The 20,436-nt window shown below is 31.9% G+C and overlaps 1 protein-coding gene across 2 annotated transcripts; it reads right to left on the reverse strand.

Moving 5' to 3' along the window:
• Positions 1-1,162: 1,162 nt before the first annotated feature.
• LOC122721129 (G-protein coupled receptor 52) lies at positions 1,163-20,344 on the reverse strand. 2 transcript variants are annotated; one of them, XM_043948437.1, is made up of 5 exons: positions 19,874-20,344; positions 4,607-5,009; positions 3,691-3,910; positions 2,626-3,055; positions 1,163-1,818 (listed from the first exon to the last, which is right to left on the reverse strand). In XM_043948437.1, exons 2-5 carry the CDS (start codon positions 4,716-4,718, stop codon positions 1,639-1,641), a joined length of 942 nt encoding a protein of 313 aa, XP_043804372.1. In that variant the 5' UTR covers positions 4,719-5,009; positions 19,874-20,344; the 3' UTR covers positions 1,163-1,638. The 2 variants fall into 2 exon arrangements, with proteins under 2 accessions (XP_043804372.1, XP_043804370.1); XM_043948435.1 differs by lacking the exon at positions 19,874-20,344 and adding an exon at positions 12,959-13,491.
• Positions 20,345-20,436: the final 92 nt, after the last annotated feature.

A 20,436-nucleotide genomic window follows, 5' to 3' on the forward strand; every position in this document is an offset into this window, starting at 1 on the left:
CAAATCGTTCGTCCCCCGATTATCTATTTATACGTTACTTTTTTTCTTTTTCTTTTTTTTCTTTTTTATCTCGACTGGCTAAGATACTTGTTTTGAGCTTGATCTTACCACGTAGATACATGTAATGTAGGCAACGATCAGTTTCCGTCGGGAATGCTCTCACGAAACGACGGAGAGGAGAGGAACGCGCGAGCTCTCCGCATTTCGTCGATTTTTCTCTCGAGAGCGTTTCGCGGAAGAAGAAGAAAAAGCAAAAAAAAGGGAGATAAACAGAGCGTCGCCGCGATTTAATCAATTATAGCGATTCATGTCGAATGGAAACGTCGTCGAAAGGAAATTTCTAACCTCGAAGAGGAAGTTAGATCGACGTATTTGCTAGTGAAGATAGCATTCCTATCGAGAATCTTCGTCAAACTGAGCTTCGATTTCTTTGAACTGTACTTCATGCTTCTTTCTTCGCGTTTTATCGAATTAAAGAAAATTTTTTTTTAATAATAAATTAAAAGTTTGTACATGTATATATGTAATATACGTATAATTGATTATTTAAATTGAAATTGTATAGAAAAAGGAATTATGCGATTTCTTTATAGGTGATATGAATAGTTTAAAGAAGTGATGAATCTATGTTTTTTAATTTTCTTTTCTGTCTGGTTTCTTAATTTCTTTTCTCTTTTTATTAGATTCTTGATTAACACGCGTGAATATACGATTCGGATTGAATTGAACACGTTTAATGATAAAAGATAATTCCGTTGACAAAAATCTTTAGTTTTTTCGAAGTTTATTATTGTGGTTGACTGCTCATTCATTTTAGAGAGAAATTTATTTTATTATACTTGGCTGAAATCATGCTTAGTTGAAAATTCGTTTTCCATTTAGTAAGAATGATAAACAGTTTCAATTGAAATGATAAATTGATGCTTATATATGAAATGTCATTTCTTCAGAGTAACATATTAGTTTCTTTTTTATCATTGTATTTAATAAGTTTTTTTAAAACAAAAAACTGAAAATACGTATAGAAACATTTGAAGAAAATATTTTTACAAATTATTTATTATCCTTTATTTTCATCAGATAACGTTTTAATAATTAATAATTATTAGAACTGACATTTTACAAATCATTTTGAAAAAAAATTAAAATTCTACCAATTATTTAATTATTCTATTCGACATAAAATTCGATAAAAATAAAAAAGAAAAAAAATGACATTTTATATACATCAATCTAATAGATGAATTGAAGATAGAGTGAAGATGAAGTTTTCAAATGTCAACGGTCAAAAAAAAAAAGGAATTCTTTCCTTTAATCTTCGATCGTTCGTTTATCGAACATTCGTTGACAAGAATTCTTATTTTATAAATAATTTTCCTAAAATTTACCCCACATTTTGGAAATCCGACTGGATCGATCACACGTTTGTCATCGTGGACGTCGTGGTAGTACTTTTCGGAACAAAGAATCTCAGTCTCAGCCTCCGAAGAGGACTCCGAGAGAACGGTGGCGGATGCAAGAAACGATCTCGAATACCGTGAGATGAAAAGCGATGCTCTAGGAATGGGGCGCGTGTTGTAAAACGCTCGCGCGCAAAAGGAAAGCGTTTCCCCTCTTGTTCTTGTAGGCGTTTGGCGTTTAATCGTCGTCGTCGAGGCCGAGCAGCTCGGGCGGAAGTCGTCTATGCCGGCAGCACAACGTCAGACAGAGCACGCGAGCCGCCAATCGAAACTGCGGGCTCAGGGTTCCGAGGACCACCGCTTTCCAGAAACTGTTCGTCACCCCCAGCCACACTACCGCGAAATGAAGAAACGGTACCTGGAATGTGACGACGATATTATGCGAATAAATTGAAATATTTGATGATATGTCGTGATTATCATTTGTTCCATTATTTTGAGAAATTTATATTTATAAAATATTTAATATTTAATATTTAAAAATGATTCTCAAATTTCCAAGTATTAATTTAATTTGAATAAAGATATTTTAGTTTATTTTTATTGTATATTTAAATTTATTGTAATTTATTATAAATGAATGTTTTGTCAAGATTTACCTCGACATTTATACAAATTTTATGAGTGATATTTATTATCCAATCGTGATATAATACAAACCGGATATCATATAAGATAATTTATTAATCATTAAATATTTACATTTCAATATACTATAAAAAGTCAGTGAGATTGTACAATATAATTTATTAGATATTTGTATTATCGTAATAAGTTCTTTAAATTTAAATAACACAGAAAAATAAATTTCTTAATAATCTCACTTTAAAACTTTTTAACTTGATATTTTTAAACTTTTTTTCAAAAATTTGATGAAAAGCTTTTTGCTCTATAATTGATTAAAAAAAAAATAATAATAAAGAAAGAAAAACAATAATTTAGTTTGTATCTGGTTACATATAAATTTTCATATTTAATCCACGAATAATACGATTTTCGATTTTAAATAGAAAATATACTCTTTGAACCAATGTGTTATGAAATTTTTATGCGAAATCTACCTTTCAAAGAGAATAAATACGATTTCTCATATTAACATATAAAAACTGATCTTTCTCGCATACTTCCTCGCATATTCACAAAAAGAGCTTGACATTTAAATTACCTGCGGCGGTCCGTTAACGACAGCGTATATCCGGAGACCGGCATACGGTGCCCAGGATACCCAGAAAGCCATCACCAGGACAAAGGACATGATGTGACTCGGATTGCTCAGGTTTTCCGAGAGCGCGGTCGCGTACTCCTTGTCGTGTATCAGTACGCCGGATCTTAGCCGCCTCATCATAGTGAAGATGTAGCAGTAAGTGTAGACGATGGTGATGACCGATGGGCCTAGCACGAGGATCGACAGTGTGATGGTGTAAGCAGCCATGTTGCCCCAGTCGAGCATGCAGATGAACGCCTCCCGGTCGAAAATCGGCTTTTGGAAACCTAGGAGGGGCGGGCAGCACATCATCGCCACGCTGATCCACGTGAAGACCATCCAGCATTGGCATCGGGTCTTCGTCTGCACGGTCTCGTAACGCAATGGTTTCCTGTCGAATCGATACTTTAATCATGAACTCGATTTAAACGTAAATTCCAGTCAATTTCCAGGATCGAGACTCAATTTTAATTTTATTTGTGATATTGGTTGACGTTGGACTTGAACGTTGGAGAAAGTTGAGGGTTATGATTGAGTTTATAATACATGGAGAAATAAAGAGTCAAGGATATAGAGTTGAAGTTCTAGTGAATAATGGATCATTCGTGTATGTGTGTGTAAGTTGTTGATCGATGAAGATGGAATGAATTAGAAAATTTGACGAAGATTGTTGAGATTTCAATTTACCTATTATCTTGATATTGATTATCGCTCCAACTTGAATTTATTTTATTGCTCTATATGTTGAACATATGTTAAACTAAGATGTATTATATTGCTGTAGGGCGTTATTAGATTATAAATAATATTAAAGAAATATTTAATCATCGTATACATTATTTAATATATTTTAAATAAAACAAAAATGTTTTATATTCATGTTGTTCATTGAATGTTCTTTTCAAATTCTACTTGAACATCTCGTTTAATTTTGTTTTTCATATTTCTTCTATAAAAAATATAATAAATATCCAAAAATTTTTGAACATAGCTTTATAGAAAAGAATGAAAGAAATTGAAACGTACCTGATAGCCAAATACCGATCGACGGAGATCCACATGAAGGTGTAAACGGATACCGCCCAGAGAGTAACTTCCAAATAGCCAACGAGACGACACACGATGTCCCCGTAGACCCATCTTCGTACCAGCGCCGGATACACCGAAAGCGGAACCACCAGCAGACCACAAAGAAGATCCGCCGACGCGAGAGACAGCAAGTAGTAGTTTATCACCTCGGAGGGACCTGTGCGGTGTGATGCTCATTTGTATTTATCTCGAGTGTGAACCACATTTCACCGAATGTTACAGTATTCGTTGCTTTTTTCACTGCTCTGTGGTGACAGAGTCAGAAAATTAAAAAAAAAAATCCGCAAGGATGAAAAAAAAGAAAAAGTTGTGGCATGATGAAGTAGTAGGATTATATTTCAAGATAATGAATTTGAATTTTAGAATATTTATTTATATTATAATTATATTAAAACTATTAATATTATATTAGAATATTGATTATGTTAAAAAAAAGTAAATGTTTGAATCTATGGATATTATATAATAATGATTAATATAAATTTGTAAAAAGATTTTGAAATTAAAAATAATTAATAATTTGGAAAAGTATGAAATATAATAAATATTAAATTACTTAATAAAGATATAAATTAAAAGAAAAAGTTACATACATTGTTTATAAAAGAAAAAGAAAAATATTGTTTTTTAAGAAACAAGTCTATCTATATCTTGATGCAATATGTAAAATCAATATATATATATATATATATATATATATATATGTCAAAAATCAATAATAACACGTATAATTTAAGAATACTTATGATTTTCCAATTAAATTCCAAAAATAGAATGCAATTTCTTTTTATTTAAGAAAAATAAATAATTTTCGCAAAAATTACCAAGAATATCAAGATGTTAAAGTACTTACCACGGAAATTAAGGTAGGTGGCGATGATGAGGAGATTCGAGAGGATGATGGCGACACCGACCACGAAGATGAGGCCCGCCTGCATGAGAGCCTCCAGCGAGGGCTCCTCCATGCCGCCACCCTTTCGAGCTGCATCCCCCCACCCGCCCTTAGGTGCTGTTACCCGTCACCCCCCCTTTATCAACAGCCACTAAACAGCCAGGTGCCAGGCTCTCCTGGTAGCTCGCACCTGGTCCACTCCTTCACTTTCTCGAAATCTTTCGCCTCGAGACTTGCCCTGCCGGAGGCTGTCAATCCTCCACCAGTAACGATAAACTTTGCCTGAGATCTTTATGCGAACGTATCTTTTCTAACGACCTTGTAACTTCGACGATTTTGATGGAGAATCAATACAGCTATATTGCTGGAAGCAGAGAGTAGAATTTATTGACGTCTCATTTTAATTTATAGGAGTATCACGAGATGCTGAACTGATGAGAGGACCAGACGATGACTGCAAGAACGATGATGGCGTGATGAAATGCATAAGAATCGAAGGTACAAACGACGAGCTGAAGAATGAAGAACTTTGATGAAGAAATTCGATGCTTCTATATTCGTTTTTTTTAACCACTAAAAGAAGTAGTTTATATACTATATTTAATGAAATGATTTGATTAGTTAGAAAATTGATTTCGAAAGTTGGATACATAGGAGGAAAAGAAATGAATATTTATATAAGGCAATTTCTTTGAAACGAATAAAATCCATCGAAGTTAAAATCGGTATCGGATATCGGGTTTATTAATTGAATGCATAAGAAAGTGTAATTATTCGATCTATTTCAAACATCGCGGAATCAAAACAATCAGGCAATCAGCACACTGGCGAAAAAAGGGGGAAGGAATAACCGATAAGTTTAATAAACGACGAATAAAATAAAAATTTTTTCCAATCTTCGATTATATTCGAATTATATTCCAATAATCCATTAATAAATTAGATTTGACGGAATTCTTTATTAAAAAAAAACAAAGGATATGATTTTAAAAAATATCATGTACTATTTTTCAAACGATATAAAAGATTCGGATTCTAAAATTATAACTGTAACTAAATAAACTCTTTTACGATCCCTTTCAAACCAGTAAAAACGTTACAATCCTTTTTACAATCATGGACGTTGATACATGATGTCGTTTCACATCTCACATCAGCTTTTCCATGTTTACACTGGAAAATTTTATTCACTCACCATCTTTTATACACGCATACATCTCGATTTCAAAGCATAGAATTGATGTATTTTGGAAGTGGAGTACACGAATTGAATCCAAGAGAATAGATTGTTCGGATAATAGGAAAGGGTGAAAAGCAGTGAAAGTTGGGCATCAATAGTCGTTCTTTTTTTCGTACACATTCTTACGAGAGCCATATAAGCCAGGTGAAACTCACATGACCAGTACACGCGTTCTCCCTCTAGCTATCGACCGTCATTCATAATTCAACCGAGTCGATCCTGAATGGAGGCCTGTTTTATGAAGCATCACGTAGGTAACTATCGCCAAATTAAAGAGGAACTTCTATATATTTTGTTTGGAATATTTGATCGATCAATTATCGAATACGAAATAAATAATTCGAGTAGAAAAATCGTGCAAGAATATTGTTGTTATTGTTTGAAGGTGTTTGTTTGAACAGTGTAGTATTAATTTCATTTTCAAATTGTCATCGCGTGACTTGAGTTGGAATTTAATACAAGAAGTGTTTGTTATTTTAAAGAATGGTAGAGTATGTGCATGTTTGAATGTTATTTGCAGATGTTTGACAAGGAAAGTATATATTATCCTAATATATTTTTATATTTTTTTATATATTCTTAAAAACATTTATAATTTAAAAAATTATAATAGAATTATTTAAAATAATTAGTGAATAAATAGGGATAGCTAAAATAAATGAGAGATTTAAAATAATATCACAAGATTATAATAAAAATTTTATTTCAGAATAAATTAATTCAAATGTAATAATTATTTAATTTATTTAATGTTCATTTAAAATGCTGTTTTTCTATATAATTTTTGAAATAAAATATTTATTTGAAAATGATATATATAACTTCAATTTAAGACAAAGCTACTTTATTTATATTATTTCCATAATATTAATATATAAATATAAAATGACATAAATATAAAAATATTATATCATAATATAAATAATAAATCGAAACAATCCATTTTCTCAAATCGTTATTCATTACTTTTATGTCAATTAAAATCTATCCAAGTCTGGTTTATACTAACAATCTGCAATTATCTCAAGATAAACGTCATTAAATTATCCTCGATATTGCAGTCTTCGCAAGATTCTAAAAATATACGTAACGAAGACACTCTTGTTCCAATTAAAAGCCTTATTCTTATATACGCTATAGAAAATCATCGTATCCACTGCTCGTATTCTCCATCGTAAGATAAACGTCGTTAAAGCAATCTTTCGTTTCAAGTACTAACGCGACGATCGTTAACCTCGCCTCGTAAACCATGAGTGCATACAGACAAAGAAGACATTGCGATAGCGAGAACGCGTTCTTCGCAAGACAATCATCCCCTCGAGCATCGTTCTACACTATACAGAATATTCTCTGATGTAGTCAATCAAATTGACGTAAAGCAAACGTTCATGTTGTATAATATTTCATAATATTGATTGTAGAAAATAAATGTCAATCAAATATTTTGTTAACAAAATTTTTATAAATAAAAATTGGTAAAATTTAGTATTGATAGTATTAGTCAATTTAAAATAAAAAATTAAAAGATTAATTTATTTACGATGAATTTTAACACTTTATAAAATAATATTTCTTCATGGTTTTTTTTTTATATGTAGTTTTTTAAATACTTTAGAATTCCAAAATTTTTGAGATATTTTTCATTAAATTCTTTATTTATCCATTAAATTTTTTCGATAACAATTGAAATAGTAATAAAGATATTCAGAAATGAAATTTCCCATCTATAATTATAAATTCTAAGATACTAAAAAGAGTTAAAAAAAAAGTAATTAAAACTTTACATCTTTCTTTGTTTTTAATTTAAAATTTTATTTAATTTAAATTCTAAAAATAGAAGGTAATAAAAATTCGAAACTCTGAAAATTACGAAATTTTTAAAACTTTAATTTTTTTTAACTTTCTTCTTTTATTTCAATTTTATGGAATATTCGAAATTAAGAAACAATAATCTTTCATCTATTCTATATCCAACAAAAATTCTTCTTAATTCTGTTCAGTGTTAATATTTAATTATGAAGAATTAAACTTGATAAAAATCTAAATAAAATATATTCAACTCTATAAATACTTTTTATACGCTAATAAAAAGTGTGAATAGTTCATATTTTCAATGCTTCTTTCATTCTGTTATCATGCTCTTTATCTAGATTAGTTTGAACTGAAATAAAGTGATCTATAGTAACCCTGAACATGAAAATTATTGCTGTTTTTAAAATAGACAGTGTATATCCAGAATATTATATTATTGATAAAATGCAATAAGTCAATGATTCGCGATTGGAATCAAACGAAAATCTTGTTGATGAAAGCTCGAGTTAAGCAAATTTCTGCGCATTCATTCGGTGATGGTCATCGAACATGTCAAGTCTCTTATATAAAAACTTAGGGCTTAATGAAGCCTCGACCTCGGATTTAAAAATCACGTAAAGATTTACTTCTGTCGTTTTCCTTGTTACCTTGTAAATGTCTTATCGTCAACGGTCTTCAATGGCACGTGACACGATCACGAAAAGGTCTTTCTTTTTTCCATATTTTTCTGTTTGATAATAGTAGATGGAAAATTAATTATTCGTATTATTTTTGTATCATATTATTTAAATATCTAAACTATATTGATAATAATATCGAAAATAATATATTAATTAATAATAAAAATATATTAATATTAAAGATAATAGAAATATTTAATAATTGATATTGAAATTCTAAAATCTTTAATAAATAATAATAAATTTCTGCATAAATTTGATTTAATATAATAAATAACATGAAAATATTTTTATTAATTATTTTTATTAATATGCTGATTAAAAATTTATGTCATTGATTTTGAAGAACCTTCGAGATAATGATTTTTCTACATATATTTCATTTTAATGAGATATTCGAAGTTACCTTCAACTTTTATAATCTTTATCTAATAATTAGCATAATTATGAGAGATATTAAATTATGTATAACGCTGAAAATGGATTATAAGATACTTATAAAACTTGAAGGTAAATCGTGAAAATTTAGGGCTGGAAAAAAAAGAAAAAAAAGATATAGAAAAAATCTCTCAAAATGATAAAGAAAATGGCAAAATACATTGTTTCCATTTTATATAGTATTCCAAATAAGGAATACGAATAGAAATTATAGCTAAACCGAGAATAATGTTATTTCGCAAAGAGAGTTCCGTTTTCGACGGGATTTAAATTTGAAAACTTGTCGAGCATGCTTGTTACGAGAAACGGCGAAACTTGTCCCGCGAAGAATAGTATTCTTTTAACTGAGAACAGTAAAGAAAGTGTACCCAATTAAGAGAGAAAATGGTTGGAACGTTTGAAGAGTTGCAAAACTCGGTCCACGTTTGTATTGCGTCTTCAAATTCTATAAATACAGTTTGATATGTAAAAATAGATGCAGAATTTTTCAACAAATTCCACGAGATGAATGAAAAAGGAGACCTGGTTCGTTCTGAAGCAAGATTCTTTAAATCATACCTTGGCCGAGTACATGTGCACTCGACGTCGTTTCAAAGTAAATCGTGTGGAAAACGAAGTTCTATACAGGTATATATATATACAAAAAAGAAAAAAAGAGATAATTATTCTGTCGTTTCGACTCATTATGAAAAATTACACCGCGTTATATTTTTATATGTTATTTATTGCACGGATAGAATTATTAAATATAAAGTTCAAAAATAAATTAAATTTAGATTTTTTTCTATACGTGATTTTTCTGATTATGTTATTCTTATCGTTTATCATAAAGAAAATCTTTACACTATCTTGATTAAAAACGTTATTTTTCAAAGGAATTGTTATTTTCAGTTTGCTGATAGAACACGGTATACAAAAGCAAACTAAAAGGAGTAGGTAAAAAGAATTCTTTACTTAGCTGCTTTAGATTTTCAAGATTAATGAGAATCTCAATGAAAATAGCTCAGAAGAAAAGACAAGCAAAAGTCAGGACAAGTTGTTAAGTAGAAGGGTACTATTTCTTTGGAGATTGTTAACAAGATATGCAATATAATTATTTAATTGGATTTATTTTGTAGTATTTTTTGATACTATAATTGATAATTATCTCAATACAAAACAATTTTTATTATATTAAATTAAAATATATGAAATTTCGTTTTTTTAAAGTTTGATAGAAATTGATAGACTATCTCACCGATTCAATTTTATTTTATTTTCAATTGTTTATTATAAAGACGAAGAAATGTGTTATAAATTAACTATATGTTAATATTAAAAATTTATGATAAAATTTAGAAAAGATTAAAGATATGTTAACATGATTTTATTATCTACATCTTACATATAGAACTTATAATTTTTTCTAATCACATTATAATTTGTGAGTTGCGATTATATTATTAACTGATCGACTAGATAACAATAAGTCAAGAAAATTACATGAACCGTTAATTTTTTTTTATATGAAGGTAATAATATCGACCAAATGGAAAGTAGTACCATTTACGAGGAAGTATTTTTACCATTTCGATACTTTTCAACCTACAAGTTTGAAAACTTTCCAGTTTTGCAAATACAATAAGAAAAACGAAGAAAGAAAGATGAAGAAACAATTTCACTGTACTTTATTCGAAACTTATAAATATTTTCACTATCTTTCATTTAGAGATATAAAAATATTTAAAGAACAGAAAATGGAAATTTTTCACTTCTTATTGCGAATCTAATAACTTAATAAAGGAGAAAGAAAGAAAAATAAAATCGAAAATTTTTTTATCAGACATGTCACACAGAAATTCTAAATATTTTTTATCGCATATTCTACGTTTTGAATCTTTCGAAGTGGAAAAATATTCAATGGGCGTACGATAATGGACAATTTACACAGAATGAAATGCAATCAATTCCCAAGGCGATTTCGATCAAGCCACACAAATCATTTTCGTGCACGCGCCGTCCAAAAGCGAATTAATCTACGTGGCTGACTTTATTAAACCTTTAAATCACGTTATCGCTACCGTCCCGCTTTCTGAATTTTGTTCTATATAGCAAAAGTTATTACACCCTCCATAGGGCGGCTTTTACACAGTGGCTCAATTAATGAGAAAAGTTTCCGGACCAAGGGATTTCATTCGCCTCATCGATATTCTTTATTCCTATGGACGCGTTCCAACCGGCGCATAATCAGGTATCTGGCTCTAGCGAGCGATAAAAATATCGAATGAATCGTTTTCGTTCGTTTGAGAGAAAGCGAGACAAAAGAAGAAAGGTAGAAAAGAAAGGAAAACTTAAATGAACGAAGAAGTGCGCATTAAATTAAAAGTGTTCGATAATCGAATCGTTTCTTGATCGCGTGCCAGTAATTTTGTCGCATTTCAATCTCAAATATTAGGTTAGAACGGATGAATAATGAGAAAATATAAAGGAAAATAAATAGAGAAAACAAATTATTTCGAGAGCTCTTCCTATGAAACCTAATCACGATTGTTTTAACTCTTTGAAACATAGTGGTTTAGAAATTATCGCACTCCGATATGCATGATAAAATATTTTTCATTCCCTTGAAAAATTTAAATAACTAATCGATTTATTTAGAATTTTTTTTATACTTTCAAAGAATTAAAGGCGTATCGACAAGAAAACATTTTTTTAAGAATTCGAGGGCCATTTAATTATCGTCACGCGAACGATACCAATTCCTCTATATCATGCTCAACACAATATCTCGTTTTTTTTTTGCCTATTATTTAATTTCCAGTTGAACGATCACATTCGAGGAACGTCAAATCTGTCAGTTATCGTTCATTCGTGAACTTGTTCGACGATGCGAATTTACGTGGATGACAAAACGAGCACCGAGAAGGGGCGAATGAACGGAAAACGGATGGAAGATGGTAGAAAAAAAAAAAGAGGAAAAACGCGTCGATGGTATATTTCTGGCGATGCTCTTCAATTATCGCCAGAGCAGGAATAAACCAGGGTTCGCAAAAACATTGGTCGTGTTGCGATGCTGGCTTTTCTATGTGTAACTAGCGTCACACCGCGATATAAGCATGGTACACGGTACATGGATACGTGTATAACGAGAGGGGAATGGAGGCGTGGGTGGTTTGCCTTGTTTAGTTAACCGAATATTTGCCCAATGATGCGCATGTCGTGAAAGCTGACGGGAGCACACAGATAGGAGCCGAGTCAATGTACATCCGGCGTCGATGTACGTGTATCTATGTATTTTCCGCTCTCCCCTCGCCTCGTGACATCAATTTTCGAACAGATGTATGCGCGCGCGCGCGTTCTGTGTGTGTGTGTGTGTGTGTGTGTGTGCATGGAAAAATGTGTGCGAGTATGTATCAAAGGAAGCCGAACGTGGCCCACACTATGAAAAGGGGGATGAAAGAGTTCAGTTAGAGGAAGTGGAGGAAGCGGGTGTAAAGAGAGAGATGGAAAGGAGTGAAATAGAGGAGTAAGAGGGGATAGAAAGACTGTTAAAGAGTATTAAAGAGAAAGAGAAAGAGAGAGAGAGAGAGAGACGTGATGAAAACGCAACAACAACGAGGAGGAACGTAAAAAGAGAATATGCATTGTATCTATGGAATTTCTATCTCGATATTCATTTACTTTTGATCACAGATAAATGATTTCATTATTCGATCGTTCCATCTCCTTTTCCCGTATCCATCGAATAATAAAATCGAAAGGATGAATATTGGTGATCTTGAAAAATGCAAATGAGACTTAACCTTCTCCGCGTTCCCGCCGTTCGATGTTATCGAGCAATCTCGAGATTTTGGATGATTTAGCGCGAGGAAAACTAGAATCACGTAGTTCTGAAGCAAACGAAATCGTCGATTGAGAACACAGAAAGGTACCACGCGCGCGACATAGGCTATCTGCTAGCACAAGTACAGGGTGAACAGTCGGAACACATGAAGAAAAGGTAGCACATGAATGAGGAGCGAGAGAAGGAGAATAGCGAATGTAATATCTGGTCCATTTAAGATTGTCGCGACATGAATGATAACGTGATTCGCGACCTAGCCACTGCCATCTTTGGCCGATATTTGTGCATTAATCGGCTGAAGAGACCATCGAACCACGTACCTCCTCGATTTCATCCTGATCTCGTGCACCAGCTCCGCCAGTGCCTTGGACGCTGCCAGTCTTCGGCTGGGTCTGCCCGTGCTCGCGCCACTTTTACCACCTCGATCTCGAAAAAGAGATGATGACGACCAGAAAGTGTGAGAAAGAGGTAGAGACACGTTTGTGTGTGTATATGTGTATGTGTGTGTGTGTGAGACCAGGACAGAAAGCACAGCGAAAGAACAGAGAGAACAGGCAGACAGAGGCACAGAACGAGAGAGACAGGCCGAACGAACGAGATAGAAACAGAACGATGGAGGCACACACTGAAACCAAGGGGATGTTCACACTTGTGGTAGAGACGTTCTCTACCCTTCACGGTTTCTTCGTTCGCCCATCACGCCGGACGCATCTCTCCCTCCGATTCAACGATCGAACGTTGAACCTCAGAATCACGTTCTTTGTGATCTGGCAACGAGATCTCAGATGAGAGCAGCTCGAACGAGACGCGGCTGTCACCACGTAGAGCGCACATTTGCGCTCGGCCGACCCGAGCTAGGCTTTACTACTACCGTCTGAATCCGCTTCTTTCCCTCGGCCCGGGAGTCGAAGCGTCGATACCACGACGACGCTTGCGCGCCACCCCCGATCCACCCTTTCCCACCCGGGCATTTTCACAGCGCATTGGCTCGAAGCCTGCCGGCGCGACGCCACGGCGCCCTGCACGAACAAAGTCGTTCCTCCTCGCACATCGTCCCCGAAACACTCGAAAATCCACACAATTTTCGGCCAATTCTCGCGCCTCCCCCGTATTCTCCCTTCCCCGATTTCCTGCGAAGCTTTTTCCCTCTCACTTTCCCTTTTTTTCTCGAATTTCATCGCTGGCCTGGAACGTTGGTCGGTTGTCGACGCGCTCGACACGTGCTCTGGCAATGTCGGTCAACGGGGCTGTTTCGTCACTCCACGCCGAAGCGGGAAGTCGCCCGCCTTTCACGATTTCAATCGCAAAACTGCTTCGTGTCGCAGCTGCGTCACACATCTCTACTCGCTTATTATATCGTTTTTCCAGTGGAAACGATGTCGAGAGTCATTCAGCTCGGGTATTTTTGGAAATTTTCGAATATCTATAATGAGCAGATTAATATAAGGGAGAGAGAAGAGAAATAAAGATGAAGATTTATTGCAAGTGTGGAGAGTCAATTGTCATAGAAAAAATGATTAATCGTTTGGAAAATGTTATTTAATTTTGAGAAAAATTCTTAAGTGAAACTTGTTGATTTAGAGATATTATTTTACGAGAAAATACGATATAGGTACAGTTGAAATAATAGTTTGATTTATTAAGAGCGAATGGAAATTTATGTTTTTCATTGAACAGCTGTTCGTTCGGAGAACAGGTGATTAATACCTTGCATGCTTTTATGCACCAATAAGGTGTCACCAAGCTCGATCCTCGACATGTCTACAGATTAAAATCCCATTATGCAAATTATCCGTAATAACTTCGTTTGCATTCGACTACCTGACCGAGAACTTCTCCACATATTTCTGCCAGATAGCGATATCAATGACTTAGTGAACACGACATTCATCAATTTTGTCTTTCATTATCCATGAATGATATAAATACATATGTTGAGTTCGCTTAGATCGTTTTATTTATTTCGCAATAAATCTAAGTAATATACGTACATATGCTAAATTAATATAGGAAAATTAACGAATAAGTCATTCTAATAAATTATATTTGATATATTTTTTTTATTTCAATAATTATATTTATTATATCAAAAATTCTTTTTAATTCTGAATTCTCTCTTAATCTGGTATTATCTATAATAATCTGCATCATATACAAATAAATATGAAATTCATGAATGAAATAAATAGAATTTAAATAAATATTTCATTCATTTATTGAATACTATGTTATATTAAATAACAATGTATGCTTTTCTTATAATATTTTTATATTTTTGCATATTATGTACAAATCTTCTAAAATGTTTTGTATATTTAAATTTTCTATTAATGCATGAACATCTGTACATTTGCATGTACATGTGATAGTGTCTAAGATATATCGTTAAAATAAATAAACCAATTTTGCTATAAATAGTATATCTATATAAAAAGAAATAAATCGTCATAATAGAACGATGTGAATTGGTTATTCACAGTAAGATGCAACATCAAAGATTGAAAATAATGAAATTTTAAAACTAAAAGTCTCTTCTAAAGGACACCGAGAAATCGAAGTTATACATCGTCCATGTCAGCTTAAATCGAAAACGCGATTCTTGCGATATCCTACATTTAATTGTTCCGGTGAGTGAAAAGTGAGGTACGTGAAAACGACCTTTCCACCTGAACCTGACTCTTGTGGGTATTACATAGCACTCCATGACCCGTAAATAACAGTCTATTGACTGGTGTAGCATGATGATGATCGTATGGAGAACAACCTTTATCCGGAATCTCGAAGGATTTACTACTGCTGCAATTGCACAACGCAACAATCCCATTTGTACGATCTGTAGTTTGAGTATATCTATCCGTAGATCGAAACAGAGTGAACCGGAAAGAAAATGGTATAATAGAAAATTTAAAATTACTATCTATCTATATTGGTCGCGTGACTTATCAGTCTATTATATAGATAGAAAATTTGGAACTTGATGGATCATATTTTATAATATTTAAGTTGGATCTTCTGATCCAATCTTTCTTTTTTCTTATATATTTATGATTAAAATAATCTGTAGTTTTCAATTTTTATTATTATCGATTCGATATAATGGCTGATTTTAATGATTCTTCATTAAACGAGTATACATGAGCGAATGAAATTTACATTAGAAATTTACTCGAACTTGTTTAATAATATTGTTACGGTTTTATGAGTATTTATTCGATTAAATTTGCTTTCTGGTTAAACATTTTCAGTTTTCGAAATTGTTACATTGGTAAACTATTCATGAAATTTTATAGTTCATTGTGCATTTCTGATTATCAAATGAATAATTTATAACATTGATTCGTTATCAATGTTAGAAAGAGGAAATAATGAAGTTGCTATCGATTGCTGATTTTTAATGATTCTATATATATATTACTCTTTTTATAAATGTACATTAAAACTATGTATTTTTTTAAATATCTTCTTTATAATTTTTTTTTGTTGAAAATGAAAATTCAACTGTTATTATATTTTAATCATAATAAATCATTTCTTCCCATTCTTCGTATAATCGATTTTCTATCGTGAGAGATATTGCAATTTGCAAAGTGAGAACGTAACTGCTTGTGTAAATTCAATTTTCACCCTAGCAAGCCAGCTAGAGTATCTTTTAAACGGTCATTATGCAAATCTAATTGAAAATTCGACGCGCGAGAGCGACCTCGACGAAGGTTTCTCTTCGCTCATCATTGGACATAAATAACCGATGCGAAACACGCGAGTGAGAGCCAATGATAAAGTGAAACCACTTTGTAAGATGCACTTCGTCGAGATAACAGGAACGCGAGGTACGTGTACTGGACTAGATATATGCTGATTCAATTATTTTTGTCATGTTGCAAACCACCCAGGTAGACAAGACTATACTCACTGACTTTATTTTTCAATTCTTATTATCACTATCCAATATCAGAATTATCAAATTAAAACTGATGAATTTCAGATTTTTATTTTTATAATTTCTAAAAATTATTAATTAATCCTTTAATCTTTTTGAAAATAACGAGTATTAATTTTTATTGAGATGCAAAATATAATTCTGCATATTTGTTCTTTCATTTATTATATTTATTTAAAATATATTTAAGAATATTAAATAATATTAAATAATTAAGAATATTAAATAATTAGATAAAATAAGAAATATTATATATATTCTAAAATATCTGAAAAAAATCAAACATATATATACTAATTTATTAAGAGATTAATAATTTATATATAATTTTTTAAAGCAATTATTGAATTTGATTGAAATATTTATTTTAAGATGATTATTTTAAGATGATCTAATCTTATTAGGTACACGTGCCAAAAGTGGATAATTCTACTAACGTCATTATATAGAACAATATATAATTATATAAACAGAGAATTACTTTTCGATGAGTCAGTATTATTTGGTCGATATAGTGTATTCATGACGTGGAATTGACGATCGTGTAATTCAGTATAGACAAGATCTTGCTGGGTGACCTTACCGAAGCCTCATCCCAGCGTCGTTCTATTCAAATCAGATAGAACCTCCTTTCATCCACTCACGTTAGACAGGCTGATTAAGTCTTCCCTAGTGCTATTTTCGTGCTCTTGATTAAAAAACAGTAAATTCACATGCACGATTCGCAAGAGGCCTTCGGCGATATTGCAATAATGATGAACGAAGATTTTTTTGCGTAGAACGAAAATTCTAATCAACATCTATGAAATTACATTATTTGACATGACGCAGATATTTTTTTACCTGTTTGCGAAGGACATCGACATAATATCATCTTATGATCGATTATGAGAGCTTGGCAATGTATTCTGTATTTTTTTGTGAAAAATTCTTTCAGAAATTGTATCTAAGAAATAATAAAAATATAAAAATAATAAAATTATAAAAAATAAATGAAATGGAAATTATTAAAAACACAATAAAATTGTGTTGAAATATAAAATACAGTAAAGAAGAATGATTAAATTGGAATAGATTTGATGAATTGATCATCTTCCATAAATCTTATCAAAAAAGAATTTCCTATAAGTGTTAAAATATTTTAGCATATAATTTTTGAAAATTAAAATTAAAATATTGTGTCGATTAAGATGTACAGAAAAAAATTGGATATGTAAAATGATGTATTAAGATCATTGAAGGAATGTTCTTTTAACAAATTATATTTATTAATCTTGTTTTATCGAAAAATTAATACTCATATGACAAAATTAATTAAATATAAATATAAAATATTTTATTAAATATAAAACGTGCCTCATAACATCATTCGAAATCATAAAATTGTTATAATTAAAATAAATGTCCACTTCTAAAACATACGTACATAGATAAAAATAATCTTATTTTTTTCATTAAGCAACCTCAGAAGATTAGCATCTAAGGACGATGCGCTGGGTGCAACTGCACCGTCGAATGGAACTCTTTAAATTCCTGTTATCGTTCTATTTTTGTAGAAGCTTCCATGTATATACATCCACTCTGCGGATGCCTCCATTGTCTACCCTCAGACACGGGTTCTATTTATAATTCCATCTCTGTCGATCGAGAACATGGTTAAGAAGTGTTCCTCGGGGATCCCCCGAAACTCAGCAGGGACACATCAGGCCAGATGGCGTTGTTAACTGACGCAATAGGGCGTTGAATCATTAAATTTGGCACAGTTACGTTTCATTCTGAAACGCGATACGCTCATTCTGAAACCGGTGGCCATTGTGTCAAATTGGTACATCTCTGATTAGAAACTTGCGCGACCGTTTCATTGTTGCTCGAATCTGTGTGGCAACTCACGTGCAACGATACAACGAAGTCGAACGATTTAGAGGAAATTTTTGTGCGCAAATCTAATCGATGGAAGGAGGCTATTACTAAAAAAATAGATGATTCTTTAAATGCTCCTTTAATTGTGAGCAATGAAATTTCATAAATTATTAAATTATTTTTTTTCTTCTTCATTTTACTAAAGAGAAAATATAATTTTTAATTAAAAAAAATATCACTTGGAATTTATAATGGAATTTATCTATCCATTATAATAAAAAATTGTTTATTAATGTTTATTTTAATACGAATAATATTTGAATTTAAAATGTTGGGATCATGATCATTTATATTTCACTATTTCTTTTATTTATCATTAAACCTAAGATTAATTGAACGTCATAAAATTTTATTTTAATTTTGCGTCTTGTGTATTGGTAATTTATACATTATACAGAAGTATTAAATAAACAAAAATATTTTTTTTTTGCATTAAGGCATAATTTAAGAAAGATTTAAAATTTTATGAATTTAATACAAATAATTTTCTTTCTTATAAATATTTTTAAATTTTTTCATCAGAATTTGAATTTTTCTTTTCAATAGATAAATTATTATCTAAAATTTTAAAGCTTCATCTGTTATCAGTCAAATTTCATTTACTAAACTTCATAAAAAATGATATTACGAATATTAAAACGTAAAATCTACATACGTAGACATTTACGTAGATATTGTTTAGATCATATAAGCAGAATTGTAAAGCGACCTAGAATGGTCAGTCAACGAACGGTTGCGCAAGATGCAAACCTTATCGCGGGATATGAAGAATATCCTAAGCTGTTGGAACGCACCTAACGCTTATTGATCTGCTCCTCTTGGGAGGAGGAGGAAGAGAGAAAGAAAGAGAGAGAGAGAGATCATGAGTCCAAAACGACGCTTCGCGGTCGTCGTGGATCTTGGATACAATGGTGACCCCAACGAAGGTCTCTGTCAAACGACCTCGACACTTGAAAGTGTGTCGAGGACATCAGGAAGAAGCAAGAAGACTAATAGTCATTGCTTAAATCCTTTGATGTGACTTAAATCGAACACACTCTATTTTCATGATCAATGTTAGATGATAAAAATCTTAATTAAAAAAAAATGTCGATAAAACGATATTGGAAGTAGGAAAATTTTACATCTTAATCACAAATTTATCAGATAATAATGATTTTGGATTTGTTTTAATATATTTTCCCGAAAATATTATAACTATAAAAAATTATATATTTTTGTTTCGATTGTTTTGTGTGATAATTAATTGTGTGCAAATGAAAATTTCTTGTGTTTCTAATATTAATTATTGATTATTTTTAAATTAATATATAAATTTTGTAAAGAAATATTATTATAGCAAAAACGCAATTTGAGATATCCCATTGTAAAAACTTACCTTCCCACAAATTTTCTTAACTTGCTTCTGACCTACTTTTGCATTTATTCTTTCGTTAAAATGCACTTTTGTCTTTCTATCAAACTCAATGCAAAACTTTTCGACCCATTGATTTAATCACCCCCTCGTAGACGAAACCATCGTGCCAGTTAAATCGGAAACTAACCTCTACAAAAATTCCATGGTTCACTTCACACCGAATCAAAGTAAACTTTCTACAATTGTTCCCCGGTAAAATATTCTCAAACTTTCACTTTGATTCAATTTGTTTCACAGTATTTCACAAAAGATGTACGTTCTTTTTAAAAGCAATTTGATCAACCGCATCAAATCCATTACAGCGACCCCCGATACACGGCAACTCGCCAAACATTCGAACAAAAATACACGTGAGTTTGACGAAATGACTTTATAGCAACAAACCCAGGATACGTTTCGTACATGCACACGTGGTTTATCGAGTTGAAATTCGGACCACGAGAAACAGCGGCGATTAACACGAGAACGGCCACGGTCGCGCAAAAAACGAGAGCTGTCCGCGTTAAACAATCGGAGAAAATGGA

This window comes from Apis laboriosa, unplaced genomic scaffold, assembly GCF_014066325.1.
Source record: "Apis laboriosa isolate Shangri-la unplaced genomic scaffold, ASM1406632v1 scaffold14452_cov158, whole genome shotgun sequence".
Lineage (NCBI taxonomy): Eukaryota > Metazoa > Arthropoda > Insecta > Hymenoptera > Apidae > Apis > Apis laboriosa.